We start from the raw sequence: 21,814 nt of genomic DNA, 5'->3' as shown, positions 1-21,814 counted from the left end.
AAGTTTGCATTAAGAATTGTTGTGCATTGAATGCTTGTCAGAATATGTTTCCCTCCCATGGCTCTCCCAACTTGAATGCACCTCGAGAGGAATAATACTCTTGCATAGAACACACAACAACAAGCCGACTAGGTAAATAGGTAAACTATTCTACTATGGGGTTGTCCAATTTAGTTTTAATAACAACATTACATGGCAAAAATAGTAGCACTGGAAAGTTACCTTCTGAGTGATAAAGTGTAGGCTTTGAATGACTTTGCCAGCAGCTACAGTAGGTTACACAACACTGTTTGAGTGTCAGCAACAATCATCATGCATGTCAGTTCAGTCCAGACTAACTGAGAAAATAAAATATTTGAAAATAAATGTATTTGGTAATATATTTAGTAGAACAAACATGCTTCTGTCTGTATTAGGCTGTCATTTCCAAAATGACCTCTTCAGAATCCATGACGGAAATCCGTCGCAGTGACGGAGAACTTTAACCCCTGCTTATCAATGCACGAGCACCTTTCCCCCCCACTCCTATCGATAAAGTAATTGTATTAAGTCATACAAAAGTTTTACTGTGCGTGAAGTTTCAAATGCATTATGTCATTACTAAATGTGTAATGTGATAGGTATTTTAACATTACTATTAAAACATTTTAAAAATGTGATTAATAAAATATTTACTCAGTCATCTTCCTCAAATTAAGGGGATGATGACGCAATCTTTGCAAGAGGGATGGAATCTGATTTTATTGGTCCTCAACTCGAAGCTCAGACACTTCATTCAGGACAATGGAGTTAGCCCTGAGTTATGCAGTGTTCAAAACAACTGGGAACTTGGAACTCGACTCTGACCTCCGACTTCAGTGCGTTCAAAACAACAAGGAACTCAGAAAAAAAACGCACTCCGACTGGGAAAAAAACTATTTGAACGATCATCCAACTCGGAGTTCCAACTTGGGTCTCTTTCTAGAGCTCCGACCTGAAGATCACTGACGTCATGATTTGACCTCGTATTTTTCAGAGTTCCCAGTTGTTTTGAGAGCGGCATTAGCCTGCCCGGAGCAGGTTAGATCTGAAGGATTCATTGCCATTGAAATGTCCCTGGCTAAAAGGTGAGCCACTTTCGTGGTACCTGTTATCCCGAGTTGAAATCAGAGTTGACCAAAGTTACCTCGCTAACTTGGTGTGCTTATCAATACACAAGCACCCTTTTTCCACTCCTATCGTTCCTCTTCTATCTGTGGAACAGCTTGTTGCAGTGTGGCTTCAGACATATAATCCATAGAAGGATTTTAGAACCTCTAACCTTGGCAATTTGACTGTTAAACTCATGGGTACACTAGCAATGGCTTCCAGTCTTGACTTGAATGGGAACTGCCATCTATGGATTATATGTCTATGGTTGGATGCGGCTGTTGCAAATTTGAAAATACAATCACACGAAAAACGTAGTTTGGAAAGCCAATGCTGTCATTACTATGTGTAATGTGATAGGTATTTTAACAATTTTTTACACACAAAAAACATTTGAATAATACAAATATTTAAATCAGTCATCTTCTTCAAATGAATGGGATGATGACAATCTTTGCAGGGAGGGTATCTGATTTCATAATTCCTCAACTCGTGGCTCAGACACTTAATTCAGGGTAAATGGAGATAGCCCCGAGTTAGCCTGCCCCGGAACAGGTTTGTTCTGAAGGATTCGTTGCCATAGAAATGTACCTGGCTAAAAGTTGAGCCACATTCGTGGTACCGGTTATCGCGAGTTGAACTCGGAATTGACCAAGGTTACCTCCCCAACTCCTCAAACCTGATTCGTAGTATAGGCAGGCCTCTGATGCGGCACGACAGTTGAACTAAGCTCATGAAGCATTTATAAGTTCTTTCTTCAAGAATCAATGGGTACATTTCATTAACTTAAGTCCAGAAATGGATGTAGCAACTGCAGATTGCCCCTTTAAAGCAAATACTTGAATTTGGGGTTGGCAATGTTTATTTCAGATTGGAATGGTGTATTTGGGCTGCTACACTCATATCCATATCATATGGCAAGAAAATTCCACCCAGACTACCTTACAGTAATTAAGTGGTTCAAAGTCAATACTAACTACTCAACTCACAGTCATTAAACGTTAGATTGGTTGGTAGGAGTGGAAGGGTGTGGGTGGGGTGCTGGAGTCGATAGTAATCCCTCTGGTATAGGGTTAGGGGGAATGGAATACAGTTGATACAGGCTATTGTACCTACAGAGAACTGTTGGTCCTGCTGGAGTGCAGAAGCCTCTTCACCAGGTCGATTTTAACACAGTTCTCCAGGGCTCTGCAGAGCCGGCCCACGGTGCAGCCCACAGAGCCCTCCTTCATCCTCCAACGCTCCAGCATCTGGTGCACCTTTTCAGGCAGCCCGTCACGATGGAAGTCATGGTCAATGGTCTCCACCTCCACCTCGCTCAGGCCCAGACGACGGGCGCAGCGCTTCCAGTCCCTCCCAATGTTATCTCTCAGGAGATCCAGGTGCTCCTCAGTCACAGCCTGGTCCTCTGAACACGGGACAGGACACAACAGAACATATTGTATAACATGGAAGTTAAAGCCCTGTTCTGTGATATTAACAATAATTTTTTATCATTTACTGTCAATTAATGATACATACCCATTGACTGTTGAATAATATAACTTATACATTCCCCATTGTCTTAGATTAACTATCCAACCCAATTATAACCTCAAATATATACTGAACAAAAATATAAATGCAACATGCAACAATTTCAAAGATTTTACTGAGTTACAGTTCATATCAGGAAATCAGTCAATTGAAATAAATGCAATAGGCACTAATCTATGGATTTCACATGATTGGGAATACAGGTATGCATCTGTTGGTCAGACACCTTATAAAAAAATGGGCCTCGCAATGGGCAACAGGATCTCGTCACGGTATTTTTGCGCATTCAAATTGCCATCGATAAAATGCAATTGTGTTCGTTGTCCGTAGCTTATGCCTGCCCATACCATAACCCCACCGCCATCATGGGGCACTCTGTTCACAAAGGAGACATCAGCAAACCGCTCGCCCACACGACACCATGCACATGGTCTGCGGTTGTGAGGCCGGTTGAACGTACTGCCAAATTCTCTAAAATGACATTGGAGGCAGCTTATGGTAGAGATATTAACATTAATTTCACTGGCAATAGTTTTGGTGGACATTCCAGCAGTCAGCATGCCAATTGCACACTCCCTCAAAACTTGAGACATCTGTGGCATTGTGTTGTGTGACAAAACTGCACATTTTAGAGTGTCCTTTTATCGTGGACAGCACAAGGTGCACCTGTGTAATGATCATGCTGTTCAATCTGCTTCTTGATATGCCACACCTGTCAGATGGATGGATTATCTTGGCAAAGGAGAAATGCTCACTAACAGGGATGTAAACACATTTGTGCACACAATTTGAGAGAAATAAGCTTTTTGTGTATATGGAACATTTCTGGGATCTTTTATTTCAGCTCATGAAACATGGGACCAACACTTTACATGTTGCGTTAATAATTTTGTTCAGTGTAAATTTGTAAACAAACAATGCATTGATTAATGGTTTTATGGTACATTTTGTGGTTCCCTTCCTGAACCATATTAGCATAGAACCCCTCTATTGTGGCCAAATGCAAAATATGGGACTAGTAAAAAACATGACATAGACAAATAGGAAGCTGATGTCTATTTTCAGGAAGTAGGCTCCTCTTTGCAGGATGTATTCTACTCTTACCATACATCTGCAGGTTTTCTTTGAGCAGAGAGAGTGAGTTTGCCCCGTTGGAGAGAGTGCTGGCTAAGCTGCTGTCGAATTCATGACCCCTGATGCTGAGTGTGTTGTTGCTGCCTATCTGGATCCCACTGGCGTTCTGGATAAACAGGCCTGCTGCAACACACACACACACATACATGCACACACAAACACACCGTTTCTCATAAATGCTTTCCTGATTGAAGTGCTAGATAGCTGTCATATTGATTAGGGAATCTACATCAGCTGTAGACTAGCTGTAGTAATGGTAATACTGGTATCAAGCAATGTAATCTTTGTGTATCATCCCTACCTGGGTCTTGTGAAGGTCCAAACTTAGCACCCGAGTTCAGGTGCAGCCCTGCAGAGAGGTCTGGGGCAGCTGACTCTGGCACTGGGTAGGCTGGCCAGGACTGGAGGCGGTCGTACTGGGCGTAGGGATATTGCTGCTGGGGGGAGTACTGGCCCTGGCTCAGAGAGGGGCTGCTGGTGGACTCAGGGATGTGGCTGGATAGCTGGTGTCTGGGTGTGGTGGCCCCGGAGGGGGCCGCAGCCTCGTACAGGCCTAGGTTAGAGAGATGGAGGTGGGGGTCCACCTCCACGCTGCTGGGCTGGCCGGCCTGGGTTTTGGTCCAGGACTGGACAGAGGACACTGGGGGCTGGGAGGGCCTGAGGTCCGGGAGGCCTCTGGTGGAGGAGAGGTCCTGTGATGAGAGGCGCTGTGGGGTGGTAGGGTGAGGGTAGGGGCTGAAGTCAGGCTGGTCCATCCGGCAGTAGCTGCCGAATTTGTGGTACTCCAACTCCTGGGCTAATTTGACCTCCAGGTTTGACCTCGAACTGCTGACCAGTTTGAGCTCCATACCCGAGGGGGTGCTGATGGGGCCGAGGGCCCGGGCGTCTGGCTGGATTAGGGAGTGCTCACAGGGGAGGAAGAGGTTCAGGTCCTCAATGCTGGCCTCCACTGGACCAGCCTCTATACGGACAGCCCCAGCACTGTCTGAGCTCAGCAAGGGAGCTGGCCGGTCTATAGGGAGAAGATGTAGAGGGTTCATTTTTAAAAGCTGAATTCTAAATTGAGATCCATGTGCATTACTTGTTAACTTCATATAAATGGTTTATTGGTGAGAATGAGAGATTTGAACAAAACATTTAGATACGGGCAAAGATCTCAAGTTAGGTCTTAGTTAGGGCTGTTATGGTGACCGTACTACCGCCACACTGGCGGTCACGAGTCATGACTGTAGTCAAATTCCATGTGACCATTTAGTCACGGTAATTAGGCTTCTCCAAGCTCTGATGCTGCTGATGTTCATTAGTAGCCTATCAAACTTGCTAACTGCCTGGTACTCAGCACTCTATTGTCCCTCTAATCACTCTGACATCAATGCAAATGTTCAAAGATCTAATCAAACACGTCATGAGAGCCCATGGGCTCAGGTTGAGCAACATTTCCATAGGCTATGCAATTGCATGAGAGTGATGGCCTCTATTAAAAAGAGGAGGATGCCATCAGTTTTCTATAGGCTAAGCCTACTACATTTATTTCTCAACTTTCCTAATACTAAGCACATTGCTTCTCTTTACAACAGGTGTACAGCCTACCTGGCTGGCATGAAAATGAACCATAGGAAAAGCGTCCTACAGTTTTTTTTTTTCTGCTGCCGGTTTCGAGACAGGTGCATGATAATGGTCCATTCTAAAACAAAACATATTTCATTCTAAATCAAAACAAATTTCACACATATATTATTTAGTATGAGTAAGAATAGTGTGATGGGTGACAATATTAGCCTATCACTTGAATGATGCCCAGCTTAAGGCAAGAAACAGCGCATGCTTTTTGTTGCGGCTTTTTTAAATCATAGTCGCACACCTCATGTAGCCTAGCCCGTAGGCCTATATGTTTTGATATTGTTTGTATCAAAACTAAAGTGGCCAAATAACTTCTTAAAATGAAGCATATTAATCCGCTTTACAACGGGTGTAGAGCCTAACTGGCATACATGCGCAGCGTGCAAGTTTCAAGTTTGGGGAAGATAATTTTCACCATAAAAACGCACCTTTATAATAAAAGCATAATCGCATTTGTTAGAGAATGGTGTTTTCCTGCTAATTGAACATTTGCGCTTATAGCCTACTGCCTTGTGTGTGCACATTGCTGCGCTTATAATGTGAAGAAATAGCATAATAGTTAATTAACATTTTAAGATAAGCATTCTCATCTGTTGCATCATGCTCATTGCTTAAAACAGTATTTTTTTTATGCTAGTGGTTATATTCATTTGGGATCTATCGCATCCCACAACTGTCCCAGACTATGTTTGGAATATTTATTTCTCACATAGAATATCATAGGTCAACTTTTGTACTATGGGGGATAGTAGATTGACATAGGCTAGTGCTTTTGTTGTTCGTTAGGCATACTCATTTTGTTGGCTGACGAAAAGTAAACGTGGACAGTTCTTCTAAAATCTTCAATATGTGCCTCGGAATTAGATAAGGACCCGCGCAGTTGCGTCCCTGATGTGTCTGTCTTCACTTGTAGCCTGTGAGAAAGACCCGATCACGTGACGGAGAGCCAAAGGAATTATAATTATTATATTCAACCCAAGGGCACAACGGCCACAAAAGGCATGGATTTTTTTAGGGGGCATTACGGCCACACAAAGGGGATGCAGCCGGGAAATTCAAGGCATTATCAAATGGTTGTCAAATTGTGAATGAGAGACTGATGAAGTGTGTACAGCCTGGCAAAAAAATTAAGCAGTTTCATGCAACTTTTTTTAAATCATCATTAGAGTTGCATTATGCAGCCTTATAATGTATTAAAAATCTAAACATATAGCCCACCATTTGTATCACTACTAAAGTTACATAAATAACTCTAAATTAGCATATAGGAGTACCTGTTTCTTTGTTAACCGCTCAACACAGAATAGCCGCATGTGCACACTCCCTCAAATCGTTCGGAGAAAATATCCTTTCTATTTTATTCAGCTATGTTCAATTGTATTCTTCATACTATAAAATAATATAAAATAATACCACGGACTTCTAAGCAAATCTTGTCTGCTAAATGAACTAGTGTAGCCCACAGCCATATGGCATAGCCAGATCAGGGCCTAACATAAGGAGAACTCAGAGTACGCTATTCTGTTCTTCTGAAATAGACTACATTTTCTTCATATCATGTTTCTTTAGACCTGTCTAAAATAAATAATGGATTAATTGTGTTGGTGTAGGCTTTGTGTTTAAATGTAGATTCCAAAAGCTCTGCATCAGTGGCTTGTAGGCTATGCATTTTATGTTAATTAACGGTCAATTGCCGTAAGACTGGCAGTTATTTGCTTGACAACCACTGGCTGACAACATTTCATGACCGCCGCAGCCCTAGTCTTAGTGCATCCCGTCTTGTTTGATTTTTTATCTTTTTCTGTCATGCCCAATATTTCAGTGGACTTTGTCCAAACTTTTGGATCAGTGGGCTTAGGCTGAGTATATTAAATATTAAACTTGACACAAGTCTACACCACGCTGAGACTGTATAGCAAGGCAGTGTGCGGTCTGGAGGTGTACGGCATGTATAAAGAGGCAGCGAGCAGTCTGGAGTTGTAAGGCGGAGAGCTATAAAGGGTCAGGGCCATGAAGCCTGCCTCCCGTGGTGCTCATCAGACCACTCACCTGCTGTAAGGCTCTCAGGAGGCATCGATAAAGATTTCATCTTCTCCACCAGCTCCTCAGGCCCCTCGTACAAGTCCTACATGCCAATGAAACAAATCACAGGATGCATAATATATTTTAAAAGGTGTTATGGACCTTTTATGATAGATGAGGTAATATTGTAGTAATATCATGAGGTAATCACTCACTCACATAGGTAATATTGTGTTTTCAAAAGTTATCTACAACTTAGTGAATCACCACAAACAAAGCACCCATCAATATCTTTCACTAAGTTACTGTATTTGTTCCAACATTGTTTTGTGGCGCACTTGGTTAATTCAATGATGTACTCATGGCAACGCTATCACTTTGTTCACGCATTCAACTTACTCTGAGACCAAGTGAGTCCCTTTCTACATCTGGCTCCAACTTCTCCCTGTAGACGGGCAGGAAGAAGTTGTAGCCCTCTTGTAGAGAAAAAGAGAGAGAAGAGCAGAGAGAGAGAGAAAGAGACAGCAATTAGAGCAGTCATATGACTAACATAGCCACAGAAGAGTCTGTGTATTAGACCATGATGCAAAATTAGACTCATGAATGCCAAGGGCTCACTTGAATTGATGCTTGTTGGAAGTACTCATTTATTCATTAGGTCCAATGTTCACTTCTGATGATGACACAGCATATTGGTTGCATATTGCACTTGTTTTGAACTCATATGTGTTGGAATGTACAAGTTGTAAATGCTTTGTAATACACCCTTTAATACCGTGTCTGTACATGTATATATATATATATATATGTCCAGTTAGTCACAGGTGTATGGGGACCCCTGAAGGGTCTGGTTCCTCTCAAGGCTTCTTCTACACTCCCCTAAGGAGTTCTATCAAGCTCCTGTTGCCCTGAACTTGCTATTTAGGGGCGTTAGGTCTGGGTTTCGTGAATTGTGCCTTGATATTAATTTGTAAAAAGTGCTATACAAATACAATTTGATGTATTGCCATTGTGTGTATGCTGTAATATATTATTAGAAATTCCTGTAACTCAATCTCACTACACATTTGCACACACACCTCCAAATGTTGGTCGTTGTTGTGGATCCTGATGCCAGCATCTCTTCATTAGCTCTATGATCTCTACAGGTGTATCATCAGGGATGAGGTCTTCATCCGGACGATCGCCTTTACGGACACACTGGCAGATATGGTCCTCACTCCGAGCATCTGAAAATACAGTAGTCCAATATTAATTAAGTGCATTCAAATCTGTACAGGCATTTGAAAACCTTATCCATTCATAAAATGTTTACTATAAAATACAGTGGGCTCCAAAAGTATTGAGCCAGCGACACAGTTTTTGTTGCTCTGTACTCCAGCACTTTGGATTTGAAATGATAAAATGACTATGAGGTTAAAGTACAGACTGTCAGCTTTAATTTGAGGGTATTTTGATCCATATCTGGTGAAATGTCTGCACTTTTTGTACATAGTCCCTCCATTTTAGGGGCCCAAAATTATTGGGACAAATTAACTTATGTGTATTAAAGTAGTAAAAAGTTAAGTATTTGGTCCCATATTCATAGCACGCAATGACTACATCAAGCTTGTGACTCTACACATTTTGTTGGATGCATTTGCTGTTTGTTTTGGTTGTGTTTCAGATTATATTGTGCCCAATAGAAATGAATGGTAAATAATGTATTGTGTCATTTTGGAGTCACTTTTATTGTAAATAAGAATAGAATGTTTCTAAACACTTCTACATGATCGTGGATGCTACCATGATCACATATAATCCTGAATGAATTGTGAATAGTGATGAGTGAGAAAGTTACAGATGCACAAATATCACCCCCCCCCCCCCAAAAAAAAATGCTAACCTCCCGTTATTGTAATGGTAGAGGTTAGCATGTCTTGGGGGTATGATATTTGTGCGTCTCTAACTTTCTTACAAATCATTATTCATGATTCATTCAGGATTATACATTATTTACCATTCATTTCTATTTGGCACAAAATAATCTGAAACACAACCAAAACAAACAGAACATTTGTAGAGTCACAAACTTCATTGCGTGCTATGAATACGGGACCAAATACTTAACTTTGTACCACTTTAATACACATAAGTGAATTTGTAACAATACTTTTCGTTCCCTAAAATGGGGGGGACTATGTACAAGAAGTGCTGTAATTTCTAAATGGTTCACCCATGAAGTCGGTTCAATTCTTTGAATTCATTCTGTTTTTTTTCCTGTGAGCTCAATGCGCAGTTTCTCTAGAAGAGATCAATCAGATCCAGCCTTAACTGTGAGTTGTAGTAGGGAGTTGTAGTTTCCAACAGACCAATATTCTAGTTTAGCGCATAAAACGTGGTAATTAACTACAATGACGTTAATCCATTGCGCATCTACTTGTCCGGTCTGTGTTTCTTTTACGCCTGCTACAGAAGAGACAAAAGAATGCGTGATTGTGAGTTTATATAGAGAGCAGCTGTTGCTTCAGGAGGTATCTCTACCTGAAAATACATGATCTAAGTGATTGATAGTTGATATTCAGCAGTCATTAAAGTATGCCTTATTTACTTTGAAGAACTACAAAATAGTGATTTTGTCAGACAGCATAGGAAGCAGCTCTATAGAAATGAGATTTGGTATGAAATAATAAAGTATTCAAATAAAACAAATGTAATATAGGCTACAGAACAACTGAAATATTTTATTAAAGTAATGTGAATAAATGATGGTTAATAAGTGATAAGCAGTAAATGGGCAGTCACTACCATCATGGGACTTTTATTCATTGTTTTATTCTGTGTTGTTACAACATTTACAACCCACATAATGCATAGCGCATAATGTAAACAAAATATATATATATTTAAAAATTTAAAAAATCGCAACCGAAATTGAAAACCATGATTTAGAATCGAAACGACCTAAAAAAGAACTAATCGCTCAGCACTACCCGATATGGATGAAAATACCCTCAAATTAAAGCTGACAGTCTGCACTTTAACCTCATAGTCATTGTATCATTACAAATCCAAAGTGCTGGAGTACAGAGCCAAAACAACAACTGTCACTGTCCCAATACTTTTGGAGCTCACTGTATATGAGAGTTCACCAAAGAAAACAAAAAAAAGACTATATGGCTGAAATCGCATCAGACTACTTTAACCCCAACAGGCCTCTGTAGACTGAGTGAGCAACACTCACTTTCATAGGGCTCACTGGCAGTGAGGATGACCCAGACGACAATAGCGAAGCTATAGATGTCAGACTTCTCAGAGGAGTGTGTATGGATGCTGTCCAGGTGCTCAGGAGCCATGTAGCACAGAGTACCAGCTGCCCTGGCCCCCACTCCCCCAGCCCCCATACGTCCTAGCCGGCTCTGCCTGCGAGACTCCTCCTTAGTCAGCCTACTCCACATCTGACAGGTGGCCAGGCCCAGGTCTGCAATCTGGAGCACACATACAGACATGCAAATTCATACATGTACATGCATTGCGCACATGTATACACAGATTACACACACACATCCATATTCATACACATATATCAGCATAGAGACATCAATACACAGACAGACACAACACAGGTGCGCGCACACACACACAGTGAAGTCTGATAGAAACAATAATAAAGTATAATATGTTATACAGTGTGTGCTGTACCTTAATATGAAAATCCTTGTCCACCAGTATGTTTTCTGGTTTGAGATCTTTGTGTATGACACGGTTCTTCATCAGGTACACCATCCCCTCCAGAATCTCCAATATGATCCTGCCCTTGATAGATATCGGCACAGAAACCTGGAGAAAAGACAGGAACATATCAAAGTTGTTTTCCCAAAGAGAAAATAGCTTGTTGATGTTACACAGACAAAAGTGTGATGTGGAGTTCTGCTTGAAGACCTCCCACCTCTGCAGTGAGAGGAAGGAGGCTAGCCTGTGAGTTCAGGACCTAACCTCACTCCTAAAGTGACACTGTAGACTAAGTTAGCTATTGTTGTTGTCATTGTTGTTGTTGTTGTTGTTGTTGTGAGCTCCTCTCACCTGGTCCAGCATGGCCAGTAGGTTGCCTTTAGGGATGAGCTCCATGACCAGAGAGTAGTCCCCATCCTCCAGGATCACCCCAAGCAGCTTGACCACCCGCTCATGGTTCAGTCTGGTCATCAGGTTGCCCTCCTCTAGCAGGGACTGCTTACTGCCCCTGGGGGAGACAGGGAGGAAGGCTTGGTCAAGACAACCAGTTCGGAAAATATGTTAATTTGGACATGTATTACTATGGAATAACTAAGCCGACTGTAGCCTAGTTGAGGACTATACACATTACAGGAACATGTCTACAGACACCCATTTTCTCTGTTTTTAACATCCTTTGTGTCACAGGAAAAGAGAAGTGTAACCTACCCACTGGAACTCTCAAACAACTGAGCCTCTGTGTCTGGTCTGACTGGTTCTTTTTCTATGTGAACTTATAAAACATTATCTAAAACAGCGGTTTCCAAACAGTGAGGCACGCCCGTTTGTTTTTAAAAGGAACACAGTCTGGCTTTAAACTTACTCTTGAAAGTTGTAATAGTAGAATGCACAGGGTGCAATTTTAAAATTGGGTAGGGCATAATCAGTTCCTCTTGTCATGTTAGTCATTGCATTCCTTAGAGAGTTATTTACAACTTGTCAGAAATGTCCAAATCAACTAGCCCATGCCAGCGAACTTTTTTTTATTTCGTTTTTTTAGCCCAGATTGTTGTAACTTTTTACTCACTCAAATATCACATGAATACACATTAGACATGGCAAAATGTATAGAATTGCAAGACAATTAGCTTTAAAACTACAGCATTTTCTTTGCAACCCATGACAAAATGTGTAGAATTGCAGGAAATAAGCTTTAAACCTGCAAAATTCTCTCCATGAACGAGAGGGGTGTGAACAGTTTGTGTCGTGAACAGTGCTTGTGGCCATAGAAATAGAGGTGGCGTGGGATGTTCGCCAATGCTGGAAGGGGAATCCCTTATCTAAAAGGTGTGTTAAACCTTGCAAGTAAGTAGCCTACCATTAAAAAAATATATATTATGAAAACAAACTTTACTTAATGGATCACATACAAAAATATACTTTAAAGTTGCTACTTTAAATCAGAAAACAATATGAAACTTTTGGAGCGTGACAGTCACAACACTGGTCATGGACACTGGGGAATCCCCACCATGGCCAACTACTCACTCATTGCGCGGTGGCCCGGTGTAGACGGTCTTCAGAACCACCTGACCGAGGGTTTTGTGATAGCACAGGTACACGGTACCGAAGCCGCCGTAGTCCAGAGGCTCCTTTTTGATAAGGTCAGCAGATTTCATGTAGATTGAGTCCTGCACAGCAGCCATGGTGGCTGGCTACCTGGTCCTCGGTATGTCCCTCTAACGTTGAGATGAGACCAGCGCATACATTGTTAATAATAAAGACCACTATCTCATTATGTAAAAGTATCAATAGTTGATTTCCGAACGAAAGGAGCAGTAGGCTAATGACATTCAGCGGCGTTTAATCGAAATACAGAACTGAATCTGGAAGTGAGACGACGTCGGAAATCCAATAGACTAACTTCAACAACACATTTACCAACAATGTTGTCAACTTATAAAGTTAACAAAATAAAGCACGCATGCCGTTTAACATTCGATGTAAATAGGCTATGACTATGTATGCACCATGATACAAAATGTTGGACAAAACTGTAAATTATAGAGAAATACCCTACTTTCACATTCCACGGATAATTCCGGTATTTGTAAGTCTCGCTTCTTCTTCATCGACAGGGTTTAACGGCGGTTGGCATCCAATGTTAATGGTGCATTACCGCCACCAACTGCTTCTTCTGCTTCTTCTTCTTCTACTTCTTCAATGCGGTTTAACGGCGGTTGGCATTCAATTTGTTGCATTACCGCCACCTACTATACTGGAGTACAACTCCCTTATCTTTTCTTGAAAAATAAAATAAAACAAAGCAAAGAAATATCCTACCATCTAACACTACACTCACAACTTCAAACCTACTACTAATAATTAACCCCACCCTTCTCCACTATTTAAATATACTCACTCCTACCTCATGCCCTCAACCTGAAATGATGGGACATCACAACTTAACACTCCCTGTAACTCTTCTGCTGTCAGGTCTCGCACACCCAAATATCTCTCTGCAGCTGCCACCACAACCTCAATTTTCTTCGATTTGCGTTCCATCCCTGCAGTACAATTAATAACCATTGCTATAAACGCTAAAAACCCAATCTTACTGAAACATATATCACTTGCTTGCCTATCCCACTGTACTGGTATATATCTCCTACTCTCACCACTCCCCCCCCCCCCCCCCTGACCCCTCTTCCTCTACTTTCTTCACTGCCTCCGCATATGACAACTTCTTCTCTACTCTTACCCTGGAAACCTCAACCTGCTTCTCTCGCACTGATCCCCAGCCCCATGGCCACCCCTACAATTAGCACATACCACTACTTTCCCCACTGCTTCACACTCCTTAGTCTCATGCCCTTCTGCACACTTCTTACACATTGGAATCTCCCTCCAACATACTGCTGCCACATGCCCATAGGTTTGACACCTGTAACATCGTAACGTACTCAGCACATACGCTCGCACAGGATAACTTATATATCCTAACTTCACTTTATCCGGCAAAGACTCAACTTCAAAACTCAAAAGAACAGACAATGACTCTTCTGTTTCCCCACTCTCGCCACCCTGTTTAGGTCGCACCAAACGACGAGCATCACACACACCGGGAATCTTCTCCTTCAGTTGATCCACTTTTACATTTACTGCTACCCCAGTAATCACTCCTCTCAATGGCACCCTTTTCTTAAGAGCGAAACAATTCACAATTCTTTCCCCCATTTGTTTAACTCTAAGCGCATTCTCCCTCTGCCCAACAGAAAATCAAACAATTATCACTAGACCACTTCTGGTTACCCTCACCGATTCCACTATACCCAACGCTTTTTTCACCCATCTTGAAACCACAAATGGATCAGCCAAAAGGCAAGGATCCACTTTTTCCACAAACTTCACTCCTACTGTCACAGACTCATCTTTATCCTGACACTCTGCGCAAGCCTCTGGCTCCGAGCACTTCACCACACCTACCACCTCCGATACTTCACCCTCTTCCATTTCTACTCCTGTCTTCAGCTCACTTTGTTTACATTTCCTACCACTCTTCTTTAACAAACCTTCTCCCTTTTTCCCGCCATTTTTTACCAACTCAAACTCAGTCTTCCTCCCTCTCTCTCTTAGACCTCCTCTGCCTCTCTTTTTCCCTCAATTCCTCCTCATTCATCCAAGTATACGTCTCCTTATGATAATACTGCAGTTCTCCTAACCAATATCTATTTCTTGCCTTCTCAAAGGACTCCATTTTCCCCCTCCTTTCCCTTCCGGTGTCTATTCTATCCTCGACCTCACAGTCCACAATGACCTCTTCATTGCTCCCTCCCGCGTCTATTCTATCCCTTGGACTTGTGTCGACATCTTGGCCTTCGTCTTCTATCGGAAAATATTTGGTCCGCCACATAGTCCCCAATCGCCCGACCGAAATCCTGGCCGACCTCCCTCAAACTAGCCCATCCATCACCGGCCGAGCGGAAGTGCACTCAAGCCTCGAGCAACCAACCACGTACACATCACCTCAATCCATCGGATGGAGCCGCCACCAACTGGACGGGAAAGTGAACGAGAAAAACATATCCATTGCTGGGGAAAACGACATCACACAAAATACAAAAATAGACATATCCATAAACAAAACCCATCCCACTCCTTTAGTCACAGCAAATATTGTCTATTATATTGACCGCTCTAACAATGGAAATACATGTCTTCAGAAATGGAAGGCAGGTGGGAGGCGAGATGTGTAACCATTCCAGCCAATGAGAGGGCATATATGCATGTGAACAACAGGCCATTGAGATAGATAGAGAACGTATCTTTGTATCTGTGCCATTTTAGAGTCTGTGACAGAATAGGCAGCACCATTGAGGCTTTCTCCATTTTAAAGTAGTCAATTTTCTTCATTGTCTGATTGCTCCCAATTTATAGGAATCCCCATCCAGTTGACTACTTTATAATGGTGGAAGCCCTCTATGGCAAGGTCCATGCTAAAACGTGTTATAGCCATCATGTCACGGATTCAGCCGAGGCTGCTCCTCCTCCTTGCTCGGGCAGGCTTCGGCGTTCGTCGTCCCCGGAGTACTAGCTGCTGCCGATCTATGTTTCGGTGTTTGTCTTGTTTGGTCTTTATTGTTTACACCTGTTTTCCATTATGTTTTATTGTGTTCCCTTTATAACCCTCTGTTTCTCATTGTGTATTGTGCGTAATTGTTTTGGTCTTTTCGGCAGTTGCCCATGTGTGCGGGTTGTATCGTTTCTCTCTGTATGAGGTTGCCTTTGTACTTTGGATTTGCACTGTATCCAGTAAAGTATCTACCAGTAGCTCGGTGTCCTGCTCTTGACTTCGCCTACCGCATACACGTCGCTTTGACACATCATGAGTCCTCTATCTAATTATATGACAACAGACACAAGTCTATATTTAAGCAATAAGGCACGATGGCCAATATACCACGGCTAACTGCTGTTCTTAGGCACGACTCATCGCAGAGTGCCTGGACACAGCCCTTAGCCGTGGTAAATTGGCCATATACCACAAACCCCCGAGGTGCCTTATTGCTATTATAAACTGGTTACCATCGTAATTAGAACAGTAAAAATAAATGTTTTGTCATACTTGTGGTATACGTTGTGATATACCACGGCTGCAGCCAATCAGCTCGAACCATCCAGTTTATAATTATTTATTTGACATTTTGCAGGATGAAATCTCTTGAGATGCACCATCTCGTTTTCAAGTGTCCAAAAAAAACAAAAAACAAAAAAACAATACATAGTAACAATAATAATATGCCAACTACTGTTTAATAATAATAATAATAATAATAATAATAATAATAATAATAATATATTTTTTAAGTACATTAACAGCATAAAAAAGTACTAATAGGCTTACAACTAATGAAACCTACTGCTACAACTAATAAAACCAAGTACCTATAATATATACCGGTACCGGAGCGCCAAGTCTAGGTCCAAGAGACTTCTAAACAGCTTCTACCCCCAAGCCATAAGACTCTAATCAAACAAAAATGAACATCTAATCAAATGGCTACCCAGACTATTTGCATTGCATTTATTAACGCTGCAGCTACTCTCTGTTTATCTATGCATAGTCACTTTAATAACTCTACCTACATGCACATATTACCTCAATTACCTCGACTAACCGGTGCCCCCGCACATTGACTCGGTACCGGTACCCCCTGTATATAGCCTCGCTATTGTTATTTTACTGCTGCTCTTTAATTATTTGTTACTTTTATTTCTTATCATTTTTTGTTATTTTATATTTTTTTTGTATTTTTTTGGTATCCTTTCTTAAAATTGCATTGTTGGTTAAGGGCTTGTAAGTAAGCATTTCACTGTAAGGTCTACACCTGTTGAATTCGGCGCATGTGACAAATTAAAATTGATTTGATTTGATATATATATATTATACTATGTAATGTGGGTTTTTTCAAAGTTGCCTAAATGCCACTTCATCCACTTATATCAGTGCATTCGTGACAACCTAACCAACTTCTAAACTTCTAGTCAATCAAATAAGCCTCATGTAGCAAATTAGCAATTACATTTTTTGTTTGACCAAATTCGACACCCTCTCATTGCCCTCCATACAAAAATTCCTCAATTCGTGTGCTTGAGCAGAGTATACAGTACCTCTCGCGTCGCCTCTTCTTCTCTGGTCACAGTCCAATTGAAAACACATCCCTACACAGGCTCAGCTATAGAATACCACAGTATGAGTCATAATACCCATAAAACCTAGCAGTCAAACACGGAAATGGTTCCAATCGTTTTTCCACCCGTTCATTTTTCCCCATAGCAGATTTTAGAAACACTTCAAATAAGGGCTGTGTTTTGTGTAGGCTTACCCTGGTGTGACGTTTTGATAACCGTGTAAATCTTTCTCGGACAAGGTCATTTTAATCAATATACAGTGGGGAAAAAAAGTATTTAGTCAGCCAAAAATTGTACAAGTTCTCCAACTTAAAAAGATGAGAGAGGCCTGTAATTTTCACCATAGGTACATGTCAACTATGACAGACAAAATGAGAAGAAAAAAATCCAGAAAATCACATTGTAGGATTTTTAATGAATTTATTTGCAAATTATGGTGGAAAATAAGTATTTGGTCAATAACAAAAGTTTCTCAATACTTTGTTATATACCCTTTGTTGGCAATGACACAGGTCAAACGTTTTATGTAAGTCTTCACAAGGTTTTCACACACTGTTGCTGGTATTTTGGCCCATTCCTCCATGCAGATCTCCTCTAGAGCAGTGATGTTTTGGGGCTGTCGCTGGGCAACACAGACTTTCAACTCCCTCCAAATATTTTCTATGGGGTTGAGATCTGGAGACTGGCTAGGCCACTCCAGGACCTTGAAATGCTTCTTACGAAGCCACTCCTTCGTTGCCCGGGCGGTGTGTTTGGGATCATTGTCATGCTGAAAGACCCAGCCACGTTTCATCTTCAATGCCCTTGCTGATGTAAGGAGGTTTTCACTCAAAATCTCACGATACATGGCCCCATTCATTCTTTCCTTTACACGGATCAGTCGTCCTGGTCCCTTTGCAGAAAAACAGCTCCAAAGCATGATGTTTCCACCCCCATGCTTCACAGTAGGTATGGTGTTCTTTGGATGCAACTCAGCATTCTTTGTCCTCCAAACACGACGAGTTGAGTTTTTACCAAAAAGTTCTATTTTGGTTTCATCTGACCATATGACATTCTCCCAATCCTCTTCTGGATCATCCAAATGCACTCTAGCAAACTTCAGACGGGCCTGGACATGTACTGGCTTAAGCAGGGGGACACGTCTTCCACTGCAGGATTTGAGTCCCTGGCGGCATAGTGTGTTACTGATGGTAGGCTTTGTTACTTTGGTCCCAGCTCTCTGCAGGTCATTCACTAGGTCCCCCCGTGTGGTTCTGGGATTTCTGCTCACCGTTCTTGTGATCATTTTGACCCCACAGGGTGAGATCTTGCGTGGAGCCCCAGATCGAGGGAGATTATCAGTGGTCTTGTATGTCTTCCATTTCCTAATAATTGCTCCCACAGTTGATTTCTTCAAACCAAGCTGCTTACCTATTGCAGATTCAGTCTTCCCAGCCTGGTGCAGGTCTACAATTTTGTTTCTGGTGTCCTTTGACAGCTCTTTGGTCTTGGCCATAGTGGAGTTTGGAGTGTGACTGCTTGAGGTTGTGGACAGGTGTCTTTTATACTGATAACAAGTTCAAACAGGTGCCATTAATACAGGTAACGAGTGGAGGACAGAGGAGCCTCTTAAAGAAGAAGTTACAGGTCTGTGAGAGCCAGAAATCTTGCTTGTTTGTAGGTGACCAAATACTTATTTTCCACCATAATTTGCAAATAAATTCATAAAAAATCCTACAATGTGATTTTCTGGATTTTCTTTTCTCAATTTGTCTGTCATAGTTGACGTGTACCTATGATGAAAATTACAGGCCTCTCTCATCTTTTTAAGTGGGAGAATTTGCACAATTGGTGGCTGACTAAATACTTTTTTTCCCCACTGTATTCACCTGTATTTACACCCCCCCCCAAAATGAAATGCTAATTACCTGCTAATGTGGCTATCATACAGAATTAAAAATGCCTGTCTCAACACTAAAAAGTGATTTGTTGTATCAACTTAATTTAATTACTTCAACTGGTAACAAGCAAATTAGTAGATTTTTTTCAGGTCAAATAAACACTTTAGATTAAATGTAATTATTAGGTCAATGACACTTGTATTATTTGATTACAATCAAATTAATAACTCGCCTCAGTAAAACTTATATTTTCATATTTTCCAAACTTGTTTATTTGCTTTACTGAAACTAAAATACAAACTCATAATTTGGCTTCAAGAAAAACAAATTATTGGATTGGAGTAACTTAACTGAGTTACTTCAACTGGTAACATCTAACTGAATGAAGTTCCTGCAAATCAAAATATTAGGTTGGTTCAAAAACATCAAAGTACAGTATGACAACTTTTATTTCACAATGACACATTTATTGGACACAACCTGCATGTAAAACAATATAACCTACTGTACATGTACAACAATAACTTGCTTGTACAACAACACAATCTGCATGTACAACAAAACCTCAACACAAAACTCTTCAGTGTAGTGGGTTACGAGAGCGGAGGAAAAGCGGGAGAGATGAGAGGATGAGGGAAGAGGTTGTACTTGTGTAGATCTTAAATGATTTGACAGGTGTAATCAATCTGGTAATAACTCCATCTTGCCTCATTAGGTTGAAGTTATACCATATTGCTTAAATACCAAACAAATCCTCACAGATCTTCACAAGTGCATAGGGCGTAGGTTTAGGGGACAATTTGGAATTGGCCATGTCAAGGATGAGAGGAGGGTCAGAGAGGAGGGTACGTTAGAATAGGGCGAGAGGAGGGTTTGGGCAGAGAAAACAGGAGGATGAGATAGGAGAGTGAGAGGAGGTCAGGGAAATAGAGGATGAGAAAGCAGAGCAGGGGGGAGAGAAAGATTAAAGGGAGAAAGAGGAGATGTGTTTTACAGAGGTAAAAGCTATAACCCATTCAAACAAAATCGCCATAAGTCCTAAAATAAACAAAAATATTTGTTAAACAAATCAAAAAATATTTTAGATTTTAGATTCTTCAAAGTAGCCACCCTTTGCCTTGATGACAGCTTTGCACACTCTTGGCATTCTCTCAACCAGCTTCATGAGGTAGTCACCTGGAATACATTTCAATTAACAGGTGTGCCTTGTTAAAAGTTAATTTGTGGAATTTCTTTCCTTCTTAATGCGTTTGAGCCAATCAATTGTGTTGTTACAAGGTAGGGTTGGTATACAGAAGATAGCCCTATTTGGTAAAAGACCAAGTCCATGTTATGGCAAGAATAGCTCAAATAAGGAAAGATAAAACAACAGATCATCCAGCAACTCCGGTATGCCATTCTGGAAGGTCAGTTTGTCAGTGTTGTTCTCCCCGAAGACGACCTTAATCTGGCGGGCTTGGCTCCAGCCATTTTGATCTAAAAAGGTGCAAACAGAGAGAGCAGAAACAGACAGTTACATTTTAGTCATTTAGCAGACGCTCTTATCCAGAGCGACTTACAGTTAGTGCATACATTATTTTATATTTTTCATACTGGCCCCCCGTGGGAATCGAACCCACAACCCTGGCGTTGCAAACACCACGCTCTACCAACTGAGCTACATCCCTGCCGGCCATTCCCTCCCCTACCCTGGACGACGCTGGGCCAATTGTGCGCCGCCCCATGGGGGCCCCAGTTAGTCGTTCTTTGTTTGTTACATCTATCAATTTAGCATTAAACACATAATGTAGGGCTTCATTGATTATAATTAATTAAGACATATTTACCAATCTGAGCTTTAAAACATGTATGTATCGTTTCACTGTGACCAGACGCTTCCCCCCTATTTTGTAGTCTGCCAGTGGGTATACGTGGCTCAACGAGTTCCACTTCATTGTTGGCCGACAATTGAAGATCATAGGCCCTGTAGTGTTCAAGATACCATGCACACAGCTTTCTGACGATGAAGATCAACTCCTCTTGCAATATTATCATTTGGATGATTTCACTAAACTCTGGCAGTCCCCCCAGTGAACCATGTGCCAAGATCATCCCATTCCTGTACTTCAATCCATTATGTGTCAAACTTTAGCCAGGCATACGGTGTCCACGTTTGAGTAGTTCCGCCTCGGAGCAAGTGAGATTCTCTTTTAAAACATCAATGGGCAGTGTTGACACATTCGTTACTTCCAGAGGTGGTTTGGGATGGCTACATGTGCAAATGGTGTGCCATCTGATACTGATGTCTCTCTGAGATCGAAAGGAGCACATTTTTGAAGCAGCGGGTGTGTCGCACAACTCTTAAAGAAGATGTGTGTTTAGCTTCAAAATGCATTGTCCATAGTGCAACTAGTGGTCCAAACTGTTGGTAATGCACCATGAAATGGTGTTTATGCTTAAGGTTAGTCAGGGAAAACCTCTTGAAATCTTATTCTGTGCTCTGAGATCTTAAAGTCAAGATACGCAATGGATTCCTGAGTATGAATACGTGTAACAACAGGGTCCACTATGTTCTTCAAGTCTGTTCAGATTTGCCACGCTGGTTCCTCAAAGGGAACTGGAAAATGGAACTG

The 21,814-nt window shown here is 41.4% G+C and overlaps 1 protein-coding gene across 1 annotated transcript; it reads right to left on the bottom strand.

Annotated features, from left to right (window-relative positions):
* Positions 1–163: 163 nt before the first annotated feature.
* LOC311146896 (receptor-interacting serine/threonine-protein kinase 1-like) lies at positions 164–13,290 on the bottom strand. Its single transcript, XM_084183523.1, has 11 exons — positions 13,211–13,290; positions 12,679–12,869; positions 11,503–11,659; positions 11,122–11,259; positions 10,664–10,907; positions 8,520–8,669; positions 7,840–7,916; positions 7,468–7,543; positions 4,100–4,810; positions 3,769–3,921; positions 164–2,536 (listed from the first exon to the last, which is right to left on the bottom strand). Exons 2-11 carry the CDS (start codon positions 12,834–12,836, stop codon positions 2,241–2,243), a joined length of 2,160 nt encoding a protein of 719 aa, XP_084039649.1. The 5' UTR covers positions 12,837–12,869; positions 13,211–13,290; the 3' UTR covers positions 164–2,240.
* Positions 13,291–21,814: the final 8,524 nt, after the last annotated feature.

This window comes from Coregonus lavaretus (genome assembly GCF_964263955.1).
Source record: "Coregonus lavaretus genome assembly, chromosome: 19".
NCBI lineage: Eukaryota > Metazoa > Chordata > Actinopteri > Salmoniformes > Salmonidae > Coregonus > Coregonus lavaretus.
The sequence above is the reverse complement of the archived record's forward strand: the minus strand, read 5'-3'. Positions and strand labels throughout refer to the sequence as shown.